This window comes from Tachyglossus aculeatus, chromosome 22 (genome assembly GCF_015852505.1).
Source record: "Tachyglossus aculeatus isolate mTacAcu1 chromosome 22, mTacAcu1.pri, whole genome shotgun sequence".
Lineage (NCBI taxonomy): Eukaryota > Metazoa > Chordata > Mammalia > Monotremata > Tachyglossidae > Tachyglossus > Tachyglossus aculeatus.
Genome location: NC_052087.1, coordinates 2,966,585 through 2,988,649, shown reverse-complemented (window position 1 = coordinate 2,988,649; position 22,065 = coordinate 2,966,585). Strand labels below are relative to the sequence as shown.

Genomic DNA, 22,065 nt, shown 5'->3' with positions numbered 1-22,065 from the left:
TATATATATATATATATATATATATATATATCTGTTACTTATTCATTTATTTATATTAATGTCTTTCTCCCCCCTAGACTGTGAGATCGCCATGGGCAGGGAATTTCATCTGTTTGTTGTTATAGTTCTCCCAAGCGCTTAGTTCAGTGCTTTGCACGCAGTAAGTGCTCAGTAAGTACGATTGAATTAATGAATGGTCCAAAAGTGTCTAACCCTGAACCCTGCTCACCGGGAGCCGCAACGGAGGTCTTCCCGGGCTGCCCACCATGGTCCGGTGGTCACCTCCCCCTGGCCGGTCTGGCCCTGAGTAAATGGTGAAGGAGAGTGGGCTGCCCCCCAAAACTGGGTCCTGGATTTTTCGGGGACAGGACCGGTAGTCATGGGGAAGGATGAGGAGGTACAGAAACCCAAAGCGAATCCTTCTGCCCTTTGCCCACCGATCAGACTAGGCCCGGGACCCTCTGGGCTGTCCGAAGGAGCGGGCACCAGCATCCAAATCGCCGGACGCAGCCCGTAGGCCCCTCGCTGGACCTCGCGGGCGCTGGAGCCGGTTTCTTATCCCGCGCTACGATGAAAAAAATAATCAACCAGCAGGTCAAAGACTGAAAATCAGCGCTATAATGATTGTAAAAACACGCGCTATAAAAACGGTAAAAAAAAAACCCAGCGCTTATCAAGACTGCAAAAGCCCGCGCTACAAAGATGGTAAAACCCAGGGCTCCTAAAAGACGACCCACAGGCGGGTAAAAAACAGGTCCTGTGCCCTGGGTTTGGGATGCCTTCGACCCCAAGGGAATTCCAGAGACCCCCCAGAGGCCTTCCCTGTGCCCCGTCCCCAGCCGTGGATCTTCATGGGCTCCTTCCCGAGGCCGAGTTGTCTCTCCGGCTCCCCACAGCCCCTGGGGGGGTCCCTAAAATTGCCACTTCGGGGGCCACATCCTCAGACATCAGGGCACAGGCCAAGCTGGTGTCAGACCTTCCCGGGAGCCAGAGGGGCATCACGCCCAGGGAATGGGGGACCGTCCTCGCTGCCTTGGGGATGCACCCCTTGGGGGTGACCCCCTCGCTGGCTTCTCCGCCTCCTGGGTCCCCCGGGCACTTGGAGCTCCGGCTGGTGGACGGGAGGCGCCTCCCAAAGTGCTAGCGTCACGTCTCCCCCGCGGCCCCGCTAGTGACCGGTGCTTGGGTGACCTTTGTCTCCTTCAATGTCCACCTCTTGGTCGGAGTCGTCAGACACCTCTGAGTCCGGATCGCCCCGCGACGGTAGGGCCGGGGAGACAGCCCGATCCGAGAGCTTCGGGTCAGGCCGCTGGCCGCGGGGGCTGGCCGGATGGTCCCGATCCGGGTTTGGGGTCCGGGCCCGGTCCCGGTCCCGGTCCAGGGGCGGGTCCGGCTCTGTTTCCTGGTCTTCTCTCTTGGCACTGGGTGTGTTCTCCTGTGCGGGAGGTGACAGGTCGGGGTGAGGTCACCCCCAGAGTCATAGCCCGGGGGTCGCCCCGTGGTGGCCCCCGAAAGGACCCTCAGCAGAGGAGAAGCCAGCCCCGGGGCCCCCCCCTTACTGCTCTCCTACCACCCAGTCCACACACTTTGCTCCTCTAATGCCAATTTTCTCACTCTCCCTCCATCTCATCTATCTCAGTGCCCACCTCTCGCCCACCTCCTGCTTCTGGTCTGGAACACCCACCCTTCTCAAATCCCGCAGACAATGACTCTCCCCGCCCCCCAAACCCTTATTGAAGGCACACCTCCTCCAGGAAGCCTTCCCTGACTGAGCCCTCCTCTCCTCCCACTCCCTTCTGTGCCACTTTTCCTCATTCCTTCATTCATCCCCCCCCTTCCCCACAATACATATGCATATATCTGTAATAATAACAATAATAATGGCATTTATTAAGCGCTTACTATGTGCAATGCACGGCTCTAAGCGCTGGGGAAGTTACAAGGTGATCAGGTTGTATAATAATGATGGTATTTGTTCAGCGCTTACTACGTGTCAACCACTGTTCTAAGCGCTGGAGCAGATACAAAGTAAGCAGGTTGCCCCATGTGGGGCTCACAGTCTTCATCCCCATTTTACAGATGAGGGAACTGAGGCCCAGAGAAGTGAAGTGGCTTGCCCAAGGTCACACAGCAGACAAGTGGCAGAGCCGGGATGAGAACCTACATCCTCTGACTCCCAAGACCGGGTTCTTTCATCATCAATAGTATTTATTGAGCGCTTACTGTGTGCAGAGCACTGTACTAAGCGCTTGGGAAGTACAAGTTGGCAACATATAGAGACAGTCCCTACCCGACTTTCCACTAAAGCCACATTGCTTCTCACAGCCACTCTGCTTCTTATATCTGCAGTGTATTTATCTATTTATTTATATTAATGTCTGTCTCCCCCTCTAGACTGTGAGCTCATTGTCGGCAGGGAATGTGTCTGTTTGTTGTTGCATTGTACTCTCCCAAGAGCTCAGTACAGTGCCTTGCACACAGTAAGCGCTCAATAAATAGGATTGAATGAATGAATGAGGAGGGAAATGGGGAGAAATGCGGCAGCAGCTGAGGGAAAAACCTGGGGCCCGCAACCTAACCTCAGAAATCCCTGCATCCTAGACCATCCCAGGGCCCAGGGTGTGGTTTTCTGCTAAATGTTGGACAGGACATTGCTGGGAAATTGCCTTGGAATTGGATTTTCTTCCGGGCTGGCAGCCGTTTCATTATTATTATTATTATTATTATTATTATTATTATTAATCATAATGATAATAATAATAACATTTGTTAAGCGCTTACTATGTGCCAAGCGTTGTCAGTGCTTAGAACAGTGCTCAGCGCTTAGAACAGTGCTTGGCACATAGTAAGCGCTTAACAAATATCATCATTATTATTCTCAACACTGGGGTAAATACAAGGTAATCAGTTTGTCCCACATGGGGCTCACAGTCTTACTCCCCATTATGCAGACGAGGTAACTGAGGCCCAGAGAAGTGAAGCGACTTGCCCAAGGTCACACAGCTGATAAGTACATGACCGAGGCTCACAGCCTAAGTAGTAGGGAGACTAGGTATTTAGTGATGTTAATTGAAAGGTGAGGGAAATGCACTAAAAGTGATGAAACGACTTGCCCAAGGTTTTACAACAGGGAATGGATGGGGCTGGGATTAGAACCCAGAATTTGGAACCAGGGAAGCAGTGAGGCCCAGTGGACGGTAAGCGCTCAATAAATACGATTGAATCAATGAATTAGAACAGTGCTTGGCACATAGTGAGCGCTTAATAAATACCATTATTATTATTATTATCATGAATGAATGAACCTAGTTTCCAAGGAATCTTTCTAGATCCCAGGGAATCCACCCCGCACCGAGGGGCCGCGTGGGATTAAGGACTCTCCAGATCTGTCCACCCGCTGGAGCTCAGGAACTGTGTACACACACACACACACACACATCTACTCGCTGATACACACACACACACACACACACACAATGCAAAGACAGGCTTCCACGGATCCGCAGGTGTCCATGTACACAAGTACACGACGTTTCCCGGGCGCGGTGTTCACAACCACAGATACACACCCTGGAACGTGCAAGGACGGCAAGGCGCATAGGCACACAAACGTACGTAACACCCAACACAAGCACAACACTGCACAGACTCGCGCGCACAGATGCACAGACACCGTGGGTGCATCTAAATAAATAATAACAATAATAATAATAATAATAATAATAAATATGATTGAATGAATGAATACAAACGCACATTAGCACACGGACCCCAGCTGGCACTAACACCTCGGGGTCCACTCCCACACGGGCACAAACACACACACAAACACACGCACGCACACACATATACACGTTCCCACCCCTTCACGTACTCTCAGCTGAGCACACAAACGCACACACAAGCACACACACACACACACACACAAAGGCACGCACACGCAAGCACACACAGGCTCCGGCCCCTTCACATACTCGCATACACACACACACACACACACACACACACACACACACACACACACACAAACACACACACACGCACACATGCTTCGGCCCCTTCACATACTCACAGATGCACACACAAACCCACACAAACCCACAGAGACACACACACCCATACTATCCGGCCCCTTCAAGTACTCGCAGCTGTGTACACACACACACACACACACACACACACACACACACACGCTCCGGCCACTTTACATACTCACAGCTGCACACACAAACACACACAAACACGCACACACAGTGCGTGGGGAGAAACGACTTTTCAACAGACACGCACACAGGCAAACCCACACAGACACCCACACACCCTCGCCCCTCCATTCATACACACCTACACACACCACACACATAAACACATACACACACACACGTGCGTGTGAGGAAACGGATTTTTCCGGGGCTTCTCCGCAACAGATGGAGAAAACCATATCTATAATTCTATTTATACCCGTAATTCTATTTCTTTATATCGATGCTACTGATGCCTGTTTGCTTGTTTTGTTGCCTGTCTCCCCCCTTCTAGACTGTGAGCCCGTTGTTGGGCAGGGATTGTCTTTGTTGCCGAATTGTACTTTCCAAGCGCTTAGTACAGTGTTCTGCACACCATAAGCGCTCAATAAATACGATTGAATGTCTGAATTGTCTCTGTTGCTGAATTATACTTTCCAAGCGCTTAGCTCAGTGCTCTACACACAGTAAGCGCTCAATAAATGATTGAATGACTGAATTGTCTCTGCTGCTGAATTGTACTTTCAAGCGCTTAGCCCACTGCTCTGCACCCGGTAAGCGTTCAATAAATACAATTGAATGACTGAATTGTCTCTGTTGCTGAATTGTACTTTCCAAGCGCTTAGCACAGTGCTCTGCACCCGGTAAGTGCTCAATAAATACGATTGAATGACTGAATTGTCTCTGTTGCTGAACTGTACTTTCCAAGCGCTTAGTACAGTGCTCTGCACACAGTAAGCACTCAATAAATACAACTGAATGAATGAATTGTCTGTTGCTGTATTGCACTTTCCAAGCTCTTAGTACAGTGCCCTGCACCCGGTAAGCACTCAATAAATACGATTGAATGATTGAATTGTCTCTGTTGCTGAATTGTACTTTCCAAGCGCTTAGTCCAGTGCTCTGCACCCAGTAAGCGCTCAATAAATACGACTGAATGACTGAATTGTCTCTGTTGCTGAATTGTACTTTCCAAGCACTTAGCCCAGTGCTCTGCACCCAGTAAGCACTCAATAAATACGACTGAATGACTGAATTGTCTCTGTTGCTGAATTGTACTTTCCAAGTGCTTAGCCCAGTGCTCTGCACCCGGCAAGCGCTCAGTAAATACGATTGAATGATTGAATTGTCTCTGTTGCAGAATTGTACTTTCCAAGCGCTTAGTCCAGTGCTCTGCATCGGGTAATCGCTCAATAAATACGATTGAATGACTGAATTGTCTCTTTTGCTGAATTGTACTTTCCAAGCGCTTAGCACAGTGCTCTGCACCCGGTAAGCGCTCAATAAATACGAATGAATGACTGAATTGTCTCTGTTGCTGAATTGTACTTTCCAAGCACTTAGCCCAGTGCTCTGCACCCGGTAAGCGCTCAACAAATACGACTGAACGAATGAATGAAAACTCCTCCGTTCTCTTGGCGTCGGACCCAGATCAATGAAAAGGACTGACAACTCTCCTTCTCTTCCTCCTCCTCCTCCTTTCTCTCCTCCTCCTCCTCCTCCTCCTCTCTCTCCTCCTCCTCCTCTCTCTCCTCCTCCTCCTCTCCCCCTCCTCCTCTTCCTCCTCCTCCTTTCCCTCCTCTCCATCCATATGTCCGGCCTGACTTTATCTCCCGTGCGAATTGGATAAACACCCCGGCGGGGGCTAAGGGGGAGGGAAAGAGGGGCAGGTGGGTTTGGGAAAGAGGGGCAGGTGGGTTTGGGGAAGAGGATGGAGATTTTTCCTTTTTTTTTTTAGGTTAGGGAGGGATCGGGAAGGGCGGGGAAAGGGGGGGCAGGTGGTTCCTAATACCTGTTTCAGCCGCCTCCACTTGGCCCGGCGGTTCTGGAACCAAGTCTTGACCTGGGGGAAGAGCGGGGAGAAAGAGAGAGTGTCGTGATGCTGCGGGAGGGAGCTGGGTCAATAAATACGATTGAATTCATTCATTCAATCGTATTTATTGAGCGCTTACTGTGTGCAGAGCACTGGACTAAGCGCTTGGGAAGTACCAGTTGGCAACATATAGAGACGGTCCCTACCCAACAGCGGGCTCACGGTCTAGAAGGGGGAGACAGAGAACAAAACGAAACATGTGGACGGGTGTCAAGTCGTCAGAAGAAGTAGAAATAAAGCTAGGTGCACATCATTAAGAAAATAGAATAGTAAATGCGTACAAGTAAAATAGAGCAATAAATCTATACAAACATATATACAGGTGCTGTGGGGAGGGGAAGGAGGAGAAGAAAAAGGGGGCTCAGTCTGGGAAGGCCTCTTGGAGGAGGGGAGCTCTCAGTAGGGCTTTGAAGGGAGGAAGGGAGCTAGCTTGGCAGATGTGCGGAGGAAGGGCATTCCGGACCAGGGGGAGGACGTGGGCCGGGGGTCGATGGCGGGATGGGCGAGAATGAGGCACCGTGAGGAGGTTAGCGAGGGCAGAGGAGCGGAGGGTGCGGGCTGGGCTGGAGAAGGAGAGAAGGGAGGTGAGGGAGGAGGGGGCGAGGTGAATGAATGAATGAATGAATGGGTAGGGGGCTGGGGTAGGGGCTGGAGTAGAGGGCTGGGGGCTGGGGCAGTTGCAGGGCCTGGGGTAACAATAATAATAATAATGGTACTTGCTAAGCGCTCACTATATGCCAAGCCCTGTTCTAAGCGCTGGGCTAGATACAAAGTAATCAGGTGGTCCCACGTGGAGCTGACAGCCTTAATCCCCATTTTACAGTTGAGGTAACCGAGGCCCAGAGAGACGAAGCGGCTCGCCCAAAGCCACCCAGCTGTCAAGCGGCGGAGCCAGGGATTAGAACCCACGTCCTCCGCCTTGCCACTAAGGTGATGATGGTGATGGCATTTATTAAGCATTTACTACGTGCAAAGCGCTGTTCTGAGCGCTGGGGAGGTGACAAGGTGATCAGGTTGTCCCACGGGGGGCTCACAGTCTTCATCGCCATTTTACAGATGAGGGGACTGAGGCCCAGAGAAGTGAAGTGACTTGCCCAAAGTCACGGGGGTGACAATTGGCGGAGCCGGGGTTTGAGCCCATGACCTTTGACTCCAAAACCCGGGCTCTTTCCACTGAGCCGCGCTGCCTCCTACGGTGGAGGGACAAGGCCGCGCTCACCTGCCTCTCGCTGAGCTGCAGCATCTTGGCGAGCCGTTTTCGCTCGGGCGGAGAGAGGTATTTCTGGGTCTCGAACTTCTTCTCCAGCTCGACGGTCTGCTCGTTGGAGAACCGCACCTGGCCTCCCTTCCTCTTGTGCAGTGGCCTCTGCAGGAACGGGCTCCACAGGAGGGGCTTCCCTGGGGGGGCAGTGGGCACCGGGTCAGCCCCAGCCCACCCCCAGACCCCACCTAGGCCCCTGCCTGCCCCATCCCGGACTAGGCCTCCGGGGGAGACCCCCGGCCCGGGTAGGGAAGGTCAAGAGGGATTCAGGTGTGACTGGATGCCCATCTAACCCCAATTCTAATTAGAAAAGGGGCTCCAACAAGTCCTGTACAGGCCTTCAGGTTCAGTGGGCATTGGGACAGAGCAGAAAATCTCTTTTCCCCACTCCCAAATCCTCATCGGCACTGGATCGTCCCACCGGGAGAGAAAACCTGACCATCTAGACTGTGAGCCCATTGTTGGGTAGGGACTGCGTGGGGCAACCTGATCACTTTGTATCCCCCGCAGTGCTTAGAACGGCGCTCGGCACATAGTAAGCGCTTAACAAATGCCGTCATTATTTGTCTCCCCCTTCTAGACTGTGAGCCCGCTGTTGGGTAGGGACCTTCTCTATATGTTGCCAACTTGTACTTCCCAGGTGCTTAGAACAGTGCTCGGCACATAGTAAGCGCTTAACAAATGCCGTCATTATTTGTCTCCCCCTTCTAGACTGTAAGCCCGCTGTTGGGTAGGGACCGTCTCTATATGTTGCCAACTTGTACTTCCCAAGCGCTTAGTACAGCGCTCTGCACACAGTAAGCGCTCAATAAATACGACTGAATGAATGAATGACTGAGGCAGGGGCTTTCCAGGCTCTCTCCACGGGGAGGTCGAGGCCGGAGGGGAGACCCGTAGGTAATAATAATAATTAGTGGTATTTGTTAAGCCTTACTACGTGCCAAGCACTGTTCTAACCAGTGGGGTAGATCCAAGGTAATCAGGTGGCCTCACGTGGGGCTCACAGTCTTCATCCCCTTTTACAGATAACTGAGGCACAGAGTAGTGAAGTAATAATAATAATAATGATGGTATTTGTTAAGCGCTTACTATGTGGCAGGCACCGTTCTAAGCACTGGGATAGATCCAAGGTAATTAGGTGGTTCCACGTGGGGCTCACAGTCTTCATCACCCTTTATTCATTCATTCATTCATTCATTCAATCGTATTTATGGAGTGCTTACTGTGTGCAGAGCACTGTACTAAGCGCTTGGGAAGTACAAGTTGGCAACATATAGAGACAGTCCCTACCTAACAGCGGGCTCACAGTCTAGAAGATGAGACTTTTACAGATGTGATAACTGAGGAACAGAGAAGCGAAGTAATAATAACAATAATGATGGTATTTGTTAAGCGCTTACTGTGTGGCAAGCACTGCTCTAAGCAGTGGGATAGAGCCAAAGGTAATCAGGTGGTTCCACGTGGGGCTCACAGTCTTCATCCCCTTTTACAGATGAGATAACTGAGGCACAGAGAAGCAAAGTAATACTAATACTAACAATGACGGTATCGGTTAAACGCTTACTATGTGGCAAGCACTGTTCTAAGCACTGGGGTAGATCCAAGGTCATCAGGTAGGTTTGGCCCCTGCCTGCAAGAATTAAGAAGCCAAGCAGCTACCAGGGCAAAAAAAAAGGTGAACTACACTGGGGGCCAGGATTGGGGAGGTGGGAGGGGGTTAGCGCTAACAGTGCTTGGCACATAGTAAGCACTTAACAAATGCCATCATTATAACTATTATTACCCGGCATATTATTGGCAAGATCCCGGGCTTGGGAGGCCGAGGTCATGGGTTCTAATCCAGGGCTCTGCCTCAGGTCTGCTGCGTGACCTTGGGCTTCACTTCTCTGGGCCTCAGTTCCCTCATCTGGAAAATGGGGGTGAAGACTGTGAAGCCCCACGTGGGAGAACCTGATTACCTTGTATCTACCCCAGTGCTTAGAATGGTGCTTGGCTCATAGTAGGCGCTTAACAAATACCATTATTATTATTATTATTATTATTATTATTATTATTATTATTACCACCCGGGTCCCGCGGATCGGATCGCAAGGGGAGGCAGCCCCCAAACTCTCGGGAAAGGAGAAGGACTTGGGGTGTCTGGCATGGCCCGGAAATTCTCTCCATCTCCACCTGGCCCTCGCAGGCCCCGCCAGGGGATGGAGGCCTCAGTCGGGTCGCTCTGTCCATCCCCCACGCCAGGTCACCAAGCAGCGAGAAGCAGCGTGGCTCAGTGGGAAGAGCCCGGGCTTTGGAATTATAGGTCATGGGTTCAAATACTGGCTCCGCCAACTGTCAGCTGTGTGACTTTGGGCAAGTCACTTAACTTCTCTGGGCCTCAGTTACCTCATCTGTAAAATGGGGATTAAAACTGTGAGTCCCCTGTGGACCTGATCACCTTGTAACCTTCCCAGCGCTTAGAACAGTGCTTCGCACATAGTAAGCGCTTAACAAATGCCATTATTATTATTATCACCGCCTCCAGGCCACCCCCGTGTATCCAGCCCACCCCGAGAAGCCCTAGCCAAGGCTCCAGCGGGGACCCCAGCGTCCAAGCCGGACCTGCGCTAGCTGAAGGAAGTGGAGTGTGGGAGTCGCTCTCCGGGGCATTCCTGTTCAACGCTTGCCTCGGAGTCAACCCCGCCATCCCCACCCCATTTTTCGGTTACCCCGATTGCCAAATGATTGCCTACTGGTGTCCGAGCGGGCCTCCCGGGCGACTGGGCCTTGCCCTGGTCCCTGGCAAATGTCTCGATTCCAATCGGGACTGGAAAAAGCCCAAATGGTGGCTTCCTCGCCCGCTGCCCCTTTGAAGCTTGGGCCCTCCCTGTCCCCATCCCCACTCATTTCTTGCCCCCCCTTTTAAGCCCTGACCCCCAAACCCCGTGGTTGGCCCGTTTCCTTCCAGGGCACTGACCTGCACTCTGTGCTTTGCGCTCTGCGCCCCCTGGTCTGCGCTCGGCTCTCTGCCTAGGCCTCGGAGCGTTAAGGCCCGTCCGTCCGACCGGGCGTAATAATAATAACAACAATTCTGGTATTTGTTAAGCGCTGACTATGTGCCAAGCACTGGGGGGATAGATGCAAGCTAATCAGGTCGGACATGGTCCCTGTCCCACTTGGGGCTCACGGTCTTAATCCTCATTTTACGGACTAGGGAACCGAGGCCCAGAGAAGTGAATCCCCCTCTCCCCCTTCTCTCCCCCTCCCCCCCTGCCGCCTTACCTCCTTCCCCTCCCCACAGCACCTGTATATATGTATATATGTTTGTACATATTTATCACTCTATTTTACCTGTACATATTTATTTTATTTTGTTAATATGTTTTGTTTTGTTGTCTGTCTCCCCCCTTCTAGACTGTGAGCCCGCTGTTGGGTAGGGACCGTCTCTATATGTTGCCAACTTGTACTTCCCAAGCACTTAGTACAGTGCTCTGCACACAGTAAGCACTCAATAAATACGACTGAATGAATGAAAGTGGCTTGCCCAGGGTCGCACAGCAGACAAGTGGCGGAGCTGGGATAATAATAATAATTGCGGTATTTGTTAAGCGCTTACTATTGTGCCGAACACCGTACTAAGTGCTGGGGCAATATAAGTAAATCGGGTTGGACAGATTCCCTGTCCCATTTGGGGCTCACAGTCTCATTCCATTTTACAGATGAGGGAACCGAGGCCCAGAGAAGTGAAGCGACTTGCCCAAGGTCACACAGCAGACTAAATTGGGTTGGACACAGACCCTGTCCCACTTGGGGCTCACAGTCTTAATCCTCATTTCACAGATGAGGAACCGGGGCCCAGAGAAGTGAAGCGACTTGCCCAGGGTCACACAGCAGACTAAATCGGATTGGATACAGTCCTTGTCCCACTTGGGGCTCACAGTCTTAATCCTCATTTTACAGGCAAGGGAACTGAGGCCCAGAGAAGTGAAGTGACTTGCCCGAGGTCACCCAGGAGACTAAATTGGGTTGGATACAGTCCCTGTCCCACTTGGGGCTCACAGTCTTAATCCTCATTTCACAGATGAGGAACCGAGGCCCAGAGAAGTGAAGCGACTTGCCCAAGGTCACCCAGGAGACTAAATCGGATTGGACACAGTCCCTGTCCCACTTGGGGCTCACAGTCTTAATCCTCATTTCACAGATGAGGAACCGAGGCCCAGAGAAGTGAAGCAACTTGCCGAGGGTCACACAGCAGACCAAATTGTGTTGGGCACAGTCCCTGTCCCACTTGGGGCTCACGGTCTTAATCCTCATTTTACAGATGAGGGAACCGAGGCCCAGAGAAGTGAAGCGACTTGCCCAGGGTCACACAGCAGACTAAATCGGGTTGGACACAGTCCCTGCCCCACTTGGGGCTCACAGTCTTAATCCTCATTTTACAGACGAGGGAACCGAGGCCCAGAGAAGTGAAGCGACTTGCCCAAGGTCACCCAGCAGACACGTAGAGGGGCCGGGATGAGAACCTTTGACCTTCCGCCTCTCAGGCCTGTGCTCTAGCCACTGGGCCATGATTCGAACCCAGGTCCTCTGCCTCCCAAGCCTGGGCTGTCGCCACTAAGCCAAGCTGCGTCCGTGTGCCCGGGGCCGGGGCAACTGGCCCTTGTGTTTTCGCGATTTTTCGCTTGCGTCAGGCTTTGGACCGGTGCAAAAACAGGCTCAAAAAATAGGAAGCAACTGGTTCTTTTCTGCGCGGTGGGAGCCGCGTCCCCCGCAGAGGAAATGAAGCCTATCAGAAAAACGGATCCCGGCTATCAGCCGTGGAGTGTTTCCTGAATTTGTCTGGATTGAGGATGCCGATAAAATAATCAGCCCCGCGCACTCGGCCCGCGGAAAGGCCGGCCAGGAAAACGCTCAACAGCTTCTGAAACCAGATTTACTCCTATCGAGAGCTCAAGGTTTCCTGTATGAACGGAAAAGCCCCCCCCTCCCCCCCCCACCGCGGGGAGCCCGGGACGCCGGGCTCCTCTCGGCCGGGAAGGGAGAGGAACCCCCGCCCCCGGGGCCCGGGCAAGCCTCTGAGCCCACCGGTGGGTGGGAACCGTCTCTATATGTTGCCAACTTGGACTTCCCAAGCGCTTAGTACAGTGCTCTGCACACAGCAAGCGCTCAATAAATACGATTGAATGAATGAATGAATGGGCTCTGCTGGGGGGACCCAAGAGACCTCGGCCCCCAGCCCAGATCGCCCCTCCCGCCCCCGGGGCCTGGGCAGGACTGGTCTCTGCTGGAAGGACCCAGGAGACCCCCAGCCCAGACCACCCTCACACCCCCCCGGAAAGGACCGGTCTATCCTAGAAGGGCCCCAGGCGCCCCCCACCCCCAGCCCAGACCCCCCAGGTCCCGGGTGGGATCTGTGTCCCCTGGAGGGACTCAGGCTCCCCCGACCTCCAGCCCAGACCCCCGGCTCCCGGGTGGGATTTGTGTCCCCTGGAGGGGCCCAGGCGCCCCGACCCCCAGCCCAGACCCCCCACCCAGCTCCATGGTGGGATCTGTGTCCCCTGGAGGGACCCAGGCGCCCCCCACCCCAGACCCCCCAGGTCCCGGGTGGGATCTGTGTCCCCTGGAGGGACCCAGGCGCCCCCGGCCCCCAGCCCAGACCCCCCACCCAGCTCCATGGTGGGATTTGTGTCCCCTGAAAGGACCCAGGAGCCCCCGGCCCCCAGCCCAGACCCTCCCACCCAGCTCCCGGGCGGGATTTGTGTCCCCTGGAGGGACCCAGGCGCCCCGGCCCCCAGCCCAAACCCCCCACCCAGCTCCATGGTGGGATCTGTGTCCTCTGGAGGGACCCAGGAGCCCTCGGCCCCCAGCCCAGACCCCCCAGGTCCCGGGTGAGATCTGTGTCCCCTGGAGGGACCCAGGCGCCCCCGGCCCCCAGCCCAGACCCCCCACCCAGCTCCATGGTGGGATTTGTGTCCCCTGGAAGGACCCAGGCGCCCCCGGCCCCCAGCCCAGTCCCCCCAGATCCCGGGTGGGATCTGTGTCCCCTGGAAGGACCCAGGCGCCCCCGGCCCCCAGCCCAGACGCCCCAGGTCCCGGGTGGGATCTGTGTCCCCTGGAGGGCCCCAGGCGCTCCCGGCCCCCAGCCCAGACCCCCAGCCCCGGGCTCCCGAGCTGTACCGGTCTGTCCTGGAGGGACCCCGGCGCCCCCCCCCCCCCCAGCTCCCGGGTGGGATTTGTGTCCCCTGGAGGGCCCCAGGCGCCCCCGGTCCCCCAGCCCAGACCCCCAGCCCCGGGCTCCCGGGCAGGACCGGTCTCTGCTGGAGGGACCCAGGCGCCCCCTGCCCCAGCTCCCGGGTGGGATTTGTGTTCCCTGGAGGGACCCAGGCGCCCCCGACAGACCCCCCCAGGTCCCGGGTGGGATTTGTGTCCCCTGGAGGGCCCCAGGCGCCCATGGCCCCCCAGCCCAGACCCCCAGCCCCGGGCTCCCGGGCAGGACCGGTCTGTCCTGGAGGGACCCAGGCGCCCCCCGCCCCAGGTCCCGGGTGGGATTTGTGTCCCCTGGAGGGACCCAGGCGCCCCCGACAGATCCCCCCAGGTCCCGGGTGGGATTTGTGTCCCCTGGAGGGCCCCAAGGGCCCCAGGCCCCCGGCCCAGACCCCCAGCGTCCCGGGGTCCCGGGCAGGACCGGTCTCTGCTGGAGGGCCCCAGGCGTCCCCGACCCCTCAACCCAGACGCCCCCCACCCAGCTCCCGGGTGGGATTTGTGTCTCCTGGAGGGATCCCCGGGGTCCCGAGCAGGACCGGTCTCTGCTGGAGGGCCCCAGGCGCCCCCGGCCCCCAGCCCAGACCCCCAGCGTCCCGGGGTCCCGGGCAGGACCGGTGTCTACTGGAGGGACCCAAGCGCCCCCGGCCCCCGGCCCAAACCTCCCAGCTCCCGGGTGGGAGTGGTGTCCCCTGGAGGGACCCCCGGGGTCCCGAGCAGGACCGGTCTCTGCTGGAGGGCCCCAGGCGCCCCTGACCCCTCAACCCAGAGGTCCCCCACCCAGCTCCCGGGTGGGATTTGTGTCTCCTGGAGGGACCCCCGGGCTCCCGGGCAGGACCAGGTCTCTGCTGGAGGGCCCCAGGCGCCCCCGGCCCCCAGCCCAGACCCCCAGCGTCCAGGGGTCCCGGGCGGGACCGGTCTCTGCTGGAGGGCCCCAGGCAACCCCCGGCCCCCAGCCCAGCCCCCCAGCGTCCCGGGGTGCCGGGCGGGTGGTCGCTCACCGAGGGGGTCCTGGCGCAGCAGGGCGGGCGGGTAGTCTCCGACGGCGCGGGGGAACGGGTAGAAGGGTCCGGCCAGGGCCCCGGGGGCCCCCGCCACCCCGACGCCGACGCCGACCCCGACCCCGACCCCGACCCCGACCCCGTAGGGGGCGGCCAGGGCTGCGGCGGGGGGGCGGCAGGCCGGCCGGGGGCTCGAAGGCCGGGGCCCGGTAGGCCACGGGCAGGCTGGTGAAGGACGAGTTGGCGGACGGCAGGCTGGGCGCCGGGGCGGCCGGGGGCCCGCGGCCCAGGATGTCCTCGATGTAGAACGGGGTGGGATGCGCCGGCTGCAGCACCGGGGTGGGCGCGTACAGAGGGACCCCCAGGGCCGCGGCGGCCGCGGCGGCGGCGGCGGCGGCGGAGGGGGGGAGCCCGGCCGGGGCCGGGTACTGCATGGCTGCGGCCGGGCCGGGCCGTTGGGCACCGGGCCCCTGGGCACTGGGCGCCGGGCCGCTGGGCACTGGGCGCCGGGCCGGGCCGCTGGGCACTGGGCCGCTGGGCACTGGGCGGGCGGCCCGCCCCCCGGGCCCGCATTTATCCGGCCCCGGCCCCTTCCTGGCCGGCCCCCGGCCAATGGGCACCCAGCCGGGGACGCCTCCGGACCCGCCCCGGGCCCTGCCCCCGCCCCCCGGGGCCCGAGGACCCGGCCCCGCCGAGGCCAGGGGGCACCCACGCCACGGGACCCTCACCCGGCCCACCTTTCTGCCAGGCCCTGGGCCCCGCCCCCGCCCTGCCCCGGCCCAGGCCCTTCTCCTCCTCCTGTCCCGTCCGTGCCCTGTCCCTGTCCCTGTCCCTGTCTCTGTTTCTGCCCCTGCCCCTGTCCCTTCTCCTCCTCCTGTCCCGTCCGTGCCCTGTCCCTGTCTCTGTTTCTGCCCCTGCCCCTGTCTCTGTTTCTGCCCCAGCCCCCGTCTTCTGTGCCCCTGTCCCTGCCCCATCCCTGCCCTGCTCCTATCCCTGTCCTTTCTCCTCCTCCTGCCCCATCCGTGCCCTGTCCCTGCCTTGTCCCTGTCCCAGTCTCTGCCCCTGCCCCCGCCCCCGTCTCTGCCCGTCCCCGTCTCTGCCCCTGTCCCTGTCTGTTTCTGCCCCTGCCCCCGTCTCTGCCCCCGTCTCTGCCCCATTTCCTGTCCCTTCTCCTCCTCCTGCCCCATCCATGCTCTGTCCCTGCCTTGTCCCTGCCTCTGTCCCTTCGCCGTCTCTGCTCCTGCCCCCGTCTCTGCCCCCGTCCCCGTATCTGCCCCTATCCCTGTCTGTTTCTGCCCCTGCCCCCGTCTCTGCCCCTGTCCCTGCCCCATCGCCTGTCCTTCTCCTCCTCCTGCCCCGTCCATGCCCTGTCCCTACCTTGTCTCTGCCCCGTCCCTGTCCCTGCCCCATCCCCTGTCCTGCTCCTCCGCCCGCCCCGTCCCTTCTTCTCCTCCTGCCCCGTCCATGCCCTGTCCCTGCCTCTGTCCCTGCCCCTGTTTCTGCCCCAGCCCCTGTCTCTGCCCCCGTCTCTGCCCCTGTCCCTGCCCCATCTCTGACCAGGCTTCTCCTCCTCCTGCCCCGTCCAGGCCCTTTCCCTGCCTTGTCCCTGCCCCTGTCCCTGTCTCTGTTTCTGCCCCAGCCCCCGTCTCTGCCCCAGCCCTCGTCTCTGCCCCAGCCCCCGTCTCTGCCCCGTCCCTGTCTCTGTTTCTGCCCCAGCCCCCGTCTCTGCCCCGTCCTCTGCCCCGTCCCGCTCTCTGCCCCTGTCTCTGTCTCTGTTTCTGCCTCTGCCCCTGTTCCTGTCTCTGTTTCTGCCCCTGCCCCCGTCTCTGCCCCTGTCCCTGCCCCATCCCCTGTCCTGCTCCTACCCCTGTCCCTGTCCCTTCTCCTCCTCCTGCCCCGTCCATGCCCTGTCCCTGCCTTATCCCTGTCTCTGTTTCTGCCCCAATTCCCGTCTCTGCCCCCGTCTCTGCCCCTGTCTTGCTCCTCCCCTCGCCCCGTCCCTTCTCCTCCTTCTTCCCTGTCCCTGCCTTGTCCCTGCCTCTGTCCCTACCCCTGTCCCTGCTCCTGTCTCTGTCCCGTCCCTGCCTCCATTTCTGCCCCAGCCCCCGTCTCTGCCCCTGTCCCTGCCTCCGTTTCTGCCCCAGCCCCTGCCTCCGTTTCTGCCCCAGCCCCCGTCTCTGCCCCTGTCCCTGCCTCTGTTTCTGCCCCAGCCTCCGTCTCTGCCCCTGTCCCTGTCTCTGTTTCTGCCCCAGCCTCCGTCTCTGCCCCTGTCCCTGCCTCTGTTTCCGCCCCAGCCTCCGTCTCTGCCCCTGTCCCTGCCTCTGTTTCCGCCCCAGCCTCCGTCTCTGCCCCTGTCCCTGTCTCTGTTTCTGCCCCAGCCCCCGTCTCTGCCCCTGTCTCTGCCCCGTCCCTGTCTCTGTTTCTGCCCCAGCCCCCGTCTCTGCCCCTGTCTCTGCCCCGTCCCCATCTCTGCCCCTGTCCCTGTTTCTGCCCCTGCCCCCGTCTCTGCCTCTGCCCCTGCCCCATCCCCTGTCCTGCTCCTCCCCCCGCCCCTGTCCCTTCTCCTCCTCCTTCCCTGTCCATGCCTCTGTCCCTACCCCTGTCCCTGCTCCTGTTTCTTCCCCTGTCCCTGCCTCTGTTTCGGCCCCTGCCTTGCCCCTGTCCCGTCCATGCCCTGTCCCTGCCTGTCCCCTGCCCCTGCCCCTGTCCCTGTCTGGCCCCTGCCCCTGTCCCTGCCTGTCCCCTGCCCGTCTGGCCCCTGCCCCGTCCCTGCCCCTCCTTCTGTTTCTTCTCCTGTCCCTGCCTCTGTCTCTGCCCCTGTCCCTGTCCCATCCATCCCTATCCTGCTCCTACCCCTACCCCTGTCCCTTCCCTTTCTCCTGCCCCGTCCCTGTCCCTGCCTTGCCCCTGCCTCTGTCCCTGTCCCTTCCCCTGCCCCTTCCCTGTCTCTGTTTCTGCCCCAGCCCCCGTCTCTGCCCCTGTACCTGCCCCATCCCCATCCTGCTCCTATCCCTGTCCTTCTCCTCCTCCTGCCCCGTCTGTGCCCTGTCCCTGCCTTGCCCCTGCCTCTGTCCCTGCCTCCGTCCCTACCCCTGTCCCTTCCTTGCCCCTCTTCCTGCCCCTGTCCCTGCTGCTGCCCAGCTCCTGCCCTTGCCCTGTCCCATCCCTATCCCTGCCCCTGCCCCGTCCCTGTTTCTGTCCCTGTTTTGTCCCTGTTCCTGCCCCCGTCCCTAATCCTGCTCCTGCCCCTGCTCCACTCCATCTCTGCCCATGACCCTGCCCTGCCCCATCTCTGCCCCTGCCCCATTTCCCCCCCCCCAAAACACACGCACACACATCGCCCAGCCCCTCCTTCCCCACGGACCCCCCACCCACCAACCCTTCTCTTCCTCTCGGGGAAGTGCGTGTTTTTTCCACGGCCTCCAAGGAAGGTTCACGGTTCATTTCATTGTTTTACGGCCCCTGGGGCTCAGGGAGATTTCCAGCCTCCTCCCGTTCAATATCGCCGCTCCGCTGGACACCAAACCAATATGGCTCCGGGAAGCTTTAATGACCGGTCGCCCAACGGTTGGCCGGCGCCGTCCGGGGCCAACTTCCAGCAGCCTTGGCCGGCCGGGCCTGGTAGGGAAGCTTGCCCCTGGGCCGGTTCTCAGCGTGGCTCAATGGAAAGAGCCCGGGCTTTGGAGTCAGGGGTCATGGGTTCAAATCTGGACTTTGGGCAAGTCACTTCGCTTCTCTGGGCCTCACTTCCCTCATCTGTAAAATAGGGATGAAGACTGTGAGCCCCCCGTGGGACAACCTGACCACCTTGTATCTTCCCCAGTGCTTAGAACAGTGCTTGGCACATAGGAAGCGCTTAACGAATGCCATGATTATTATTATTATTAGTTGCCCATCATTGAGCTTACAACTCATTTTGAATGCTCACTCTCAAACACGAAGCTCTTTTGAGTACTTCAAATAGACTGTGATCCCGCTTTTGGATAGGGACCGTCTCTATATGTTGCCAACTTGTACTTCCCAAGCGCTTAGTACAGTGCTCTGCACAGAGTAAGCGCTCAATAAATACGATTGAATGAATGAAACTCGGGCCTGCTCCAGGCCAGAAGAGCAGCATTCAGACAGGGCTGCAGCATCCTCTGTCAATTCGGACAGGGCCGCAGCATCCTCTGGCCATTGTCAGAGCCCCCCACCTGAAAGAGGAGGAGTGTAAGCCCGCTGTGGGCAGAAATTGTCTCTCTTTATGGCTGAATTGTACTTTCCAAGTGCTTAGTACAGTGCTCCGCACACAATAAACGCTCAATAAATACGATGGAATGAACTCTCTTCCCATGGCCCACCTCTTTCCTCTGGCCCGGAATCCCCTCCCCACTTCAGCTCCGACAGAACGCTGTTCTCCCTACCTTCAAAGGCCTCCTAAAGTCACATCTCCTCCAAGAAGCCCTCATAATAATAATGATCATTATGGTCTTTGTTAAGCGCTTCCTATGTGCCGGGTACTGTACTAAGCGCTGGGGTGGATACATGCAAATCGGGTTGGACACAGGCCCTGTCCCACCCGGGGCTCACAGTCTTCATCCCCATTTGACAGATGAAGTAACCAAGGCCCAGAGAAGCGAAGTGATTTGCCCAAGGCCACACGGCAGGCAAGTGGCAGGGCCGGAATTAGAACCCATGACCTTCTGACTCCCAGGGCCGGGCTCTATCTGCTAAGTCATGCTACTTCCCCCCATCTAATTGACCCTCCCTTCTGCGCTGCCTTATGCCCTTGGGTCTGTACCCCTGAAGCACTCTGATAACTCACCCCCACCTCTACAACAGTTTATGGATGTCTTTATTATTATTTTATTGCATTTAAGGTATGTGTAAGCATTTACTATGTACAGAGCACTGTCCTAAACGCTGGGATAGAAAACTTGATCAGGTCGGACACAGCCCCGTCCCAGCCCCATCCCACATGGGGCTTAGAGCCTAGGCGTTCATTCATTCAATCGTATTTATCGAGCGCTTACTGTGTGCAGAACACTGTACTAAGCGCTTGGGAAATACAAATCGGCAACATATAGGGACGGTCCCTACCCAACAATGGGCTCACAGTCTAGAAGGGGGAGGCAGACAACAAAGCATGTGGACAGGTGTCAAGTCATCACAATAAATAGAAATAAAGCTAGATGCACATCATTAACAAAATAAATAGAATAGCAAATACGTACAAGTAAAATAAATAGAGTAATAAATCTGTACAAACATATATACAGGTGCTGTGGGGAGGGGAAGGAGGTAGGGTGGGGGGATGGGGAGGGGGAAAGGAAGGAGGGGGCTCAATCTGGGAAGGCCTCCTGGAGGAGGTGAGCTCTCAGTAGGGCTTTGAAGGGAGAACAGATTTTGAATCCCCATTTTACGGTTGAAGAAACTGAGGGAAGTGAAGTGATTTGCCCAAGCATTCGGCAGGCAAATGGCAATAATAATCCTCACTTAAGCACTGTTAAGCGCTTACTACGAACCAAGCACTGGGGTGCGTACAAGCAAATGGGGTGGGACACAGTCCCTGTCCCACGTGGGGCTCACAGTCTCAATCCCCATTTTACAGATGAGGGAACTGAGGCCCAGGGAAGTGACGTCACTTGCCCAAGGTGGACAAGTGGTGGAGCTGGGATTAGAACCCAGGCCCACGAGCTTTCAGCTAGGCCACACCGCTTTCCAGTCCAGAGGCTCGCATCCTCAGGCCGTGCGGCTTCAACGTCTTCACCGTACCTCAATCTCGCCTCTCCTGCCACCAACCTCTCTCCTACGTCCTCTCTCTCGCCTGGAGCACCCTACCTCTTCACATCGGACAGACAATTCCCCTCCCCTCTTTCAAATCCTTATCCAATTCACGTCTCCTCCAAGAGGGCTTCCCTGAGAAGCAGCGTGTGTCGGTGGCAAGAGCCCGGGCTTTGTAGTCAGAGGTCATGGGTTCTAATCCCGGCTCCGCCAATTGTCAGCTGTGTGACTTTGGGCAAGTCACTTCACTTCTCTGCACCCCAGTTACCTCATCTGTAAAATGGGGATGAAGACTGTGAGCCCCCCGTGGGACAACCTGATCACCTTGTAACTGCCCCCCTGCTTAGAACATAGTAAGTCCTTAATAAATGCCACAATTATTATTATTAAGCCCTCATTTTCTCTTCTCCCACTCCTTTAGCATCACCCTTACACTTGGATTTGCTGCCTTCATTCCCCGCTCCCTCCTATGTACCTATTCATAATTTATGTATTTCTATTAACGTCTGTCTCCCCTCTAGACTGTAATAATAATGATAATAATGATGGTATTTGTTAAGCGCTTACTATGTGCCAAGCACTGTTCTAAGCACTAAAAGCCCGTGGTGGGCAGGGAAAGTGCCTACCAAAGACTGTGAGCCCGCTGTTGGGTAGGAACCGTCTCTATATGCTGCCAACTTGTACTTCCCAAGCACTTAGTACAGTGCTCTGCACACAGTAAGCACTCAATAAATACAATTGAATGAATGAATGAATGAATGAATATTGTTATATTGTCTTCTCCCAAGCGCTTCCTACAGAACTCAGCGCATAGTAAGCTCTCAATAAATATGATTTATTGATCGATCAACCGGTTTGAATTGTATGTTTCCCCTTCTAGACTATAATCTCCTTGAGCAGGGATGGTGTCTGCAAGAGAAGCAGTGTGGCTCAGTGGAAAAAGCACAGGCTTGGGAGCCAGAGGTTGTGAGTTCTAATCCCGGCTCTGCCACTTGTCACCTGGGCAAGTCACTTAATTTCTGTGGGTCGCAGTTATCTCATCTGTAAATTGGGGATTAAGACTGTGAGCCCCACGTGGGACAACCTCATCACCTTGTATCCCAACCCCCACCCCACCCTGTGTGGTTAGAACAGTGCTTTGCTCATAGTAAGCACTTAACAAATGCCATTATTATTATTATTATTAACTCTGTTGTAACAGACTGTGAACCCGTTGTTGGGTAGGGACCGTCTCTATATGTTGCCAATTTGTACCTCCCAAGCACTTAGTTCAGTGCTCTACACACAGTAAGCACTCAATAAATATGATTGAATGAACTTTGTAGTGCTTAGCGGTGTTCTGTGCACAGTAATTGTTTGATAAATATGATGGATGGATGGATGGAGCCAAAGTCTCTGTCTCATTAAAGTCTTCCAGGGTCACCGGGGGTGAGATTGAAACTTGGCAGCTCACTCCGATTAACCTCCCACAGCTAGTTTCGAACCCAGACCCCAGATGGCAGAGGTCAGACAGGATCTTCGCCGAATCCTTTCTCCACCGTCCAGGGCAACTGGGCTGTGGCCTGGGAGTGGAGGTGTGAGACTGAGGGGTGTGAGTCAGGCAGGGTGGCAGCTAAGTGTGGGGGCGAGGGGGCACACTAAGTAGGGAGGTGTCTATTCCGCATGGTACCCTTAGGCATCAGCTAT

The 22,065-nt window shown here is 56.7% G+C and overlaps 1 protein-coding gene across 1 annotated transcript; it reads right to left on the bottom strand.

Annotated features, from left to right (window-relative positions):
* Positions 1-595: 595 nt before the first annotated feature.
* On the bottom strand, positions 596-15,050 carry HHEX (hematopoietically expressed homeobox). The gene is given in 5 exon segments (XM_038764448.1): positions 596-1,435; positions 6,034-6,084; positions 7,334-7,512; positions 14,617-14,797; positions 14,799-15,050. Coding segments are annotated over 5 exon segments (930 nt in total). The 3' UTR covers positions 596-1,168.
* Positions 15,051-22,065: the final 7,015 nt, after the last annotated feature.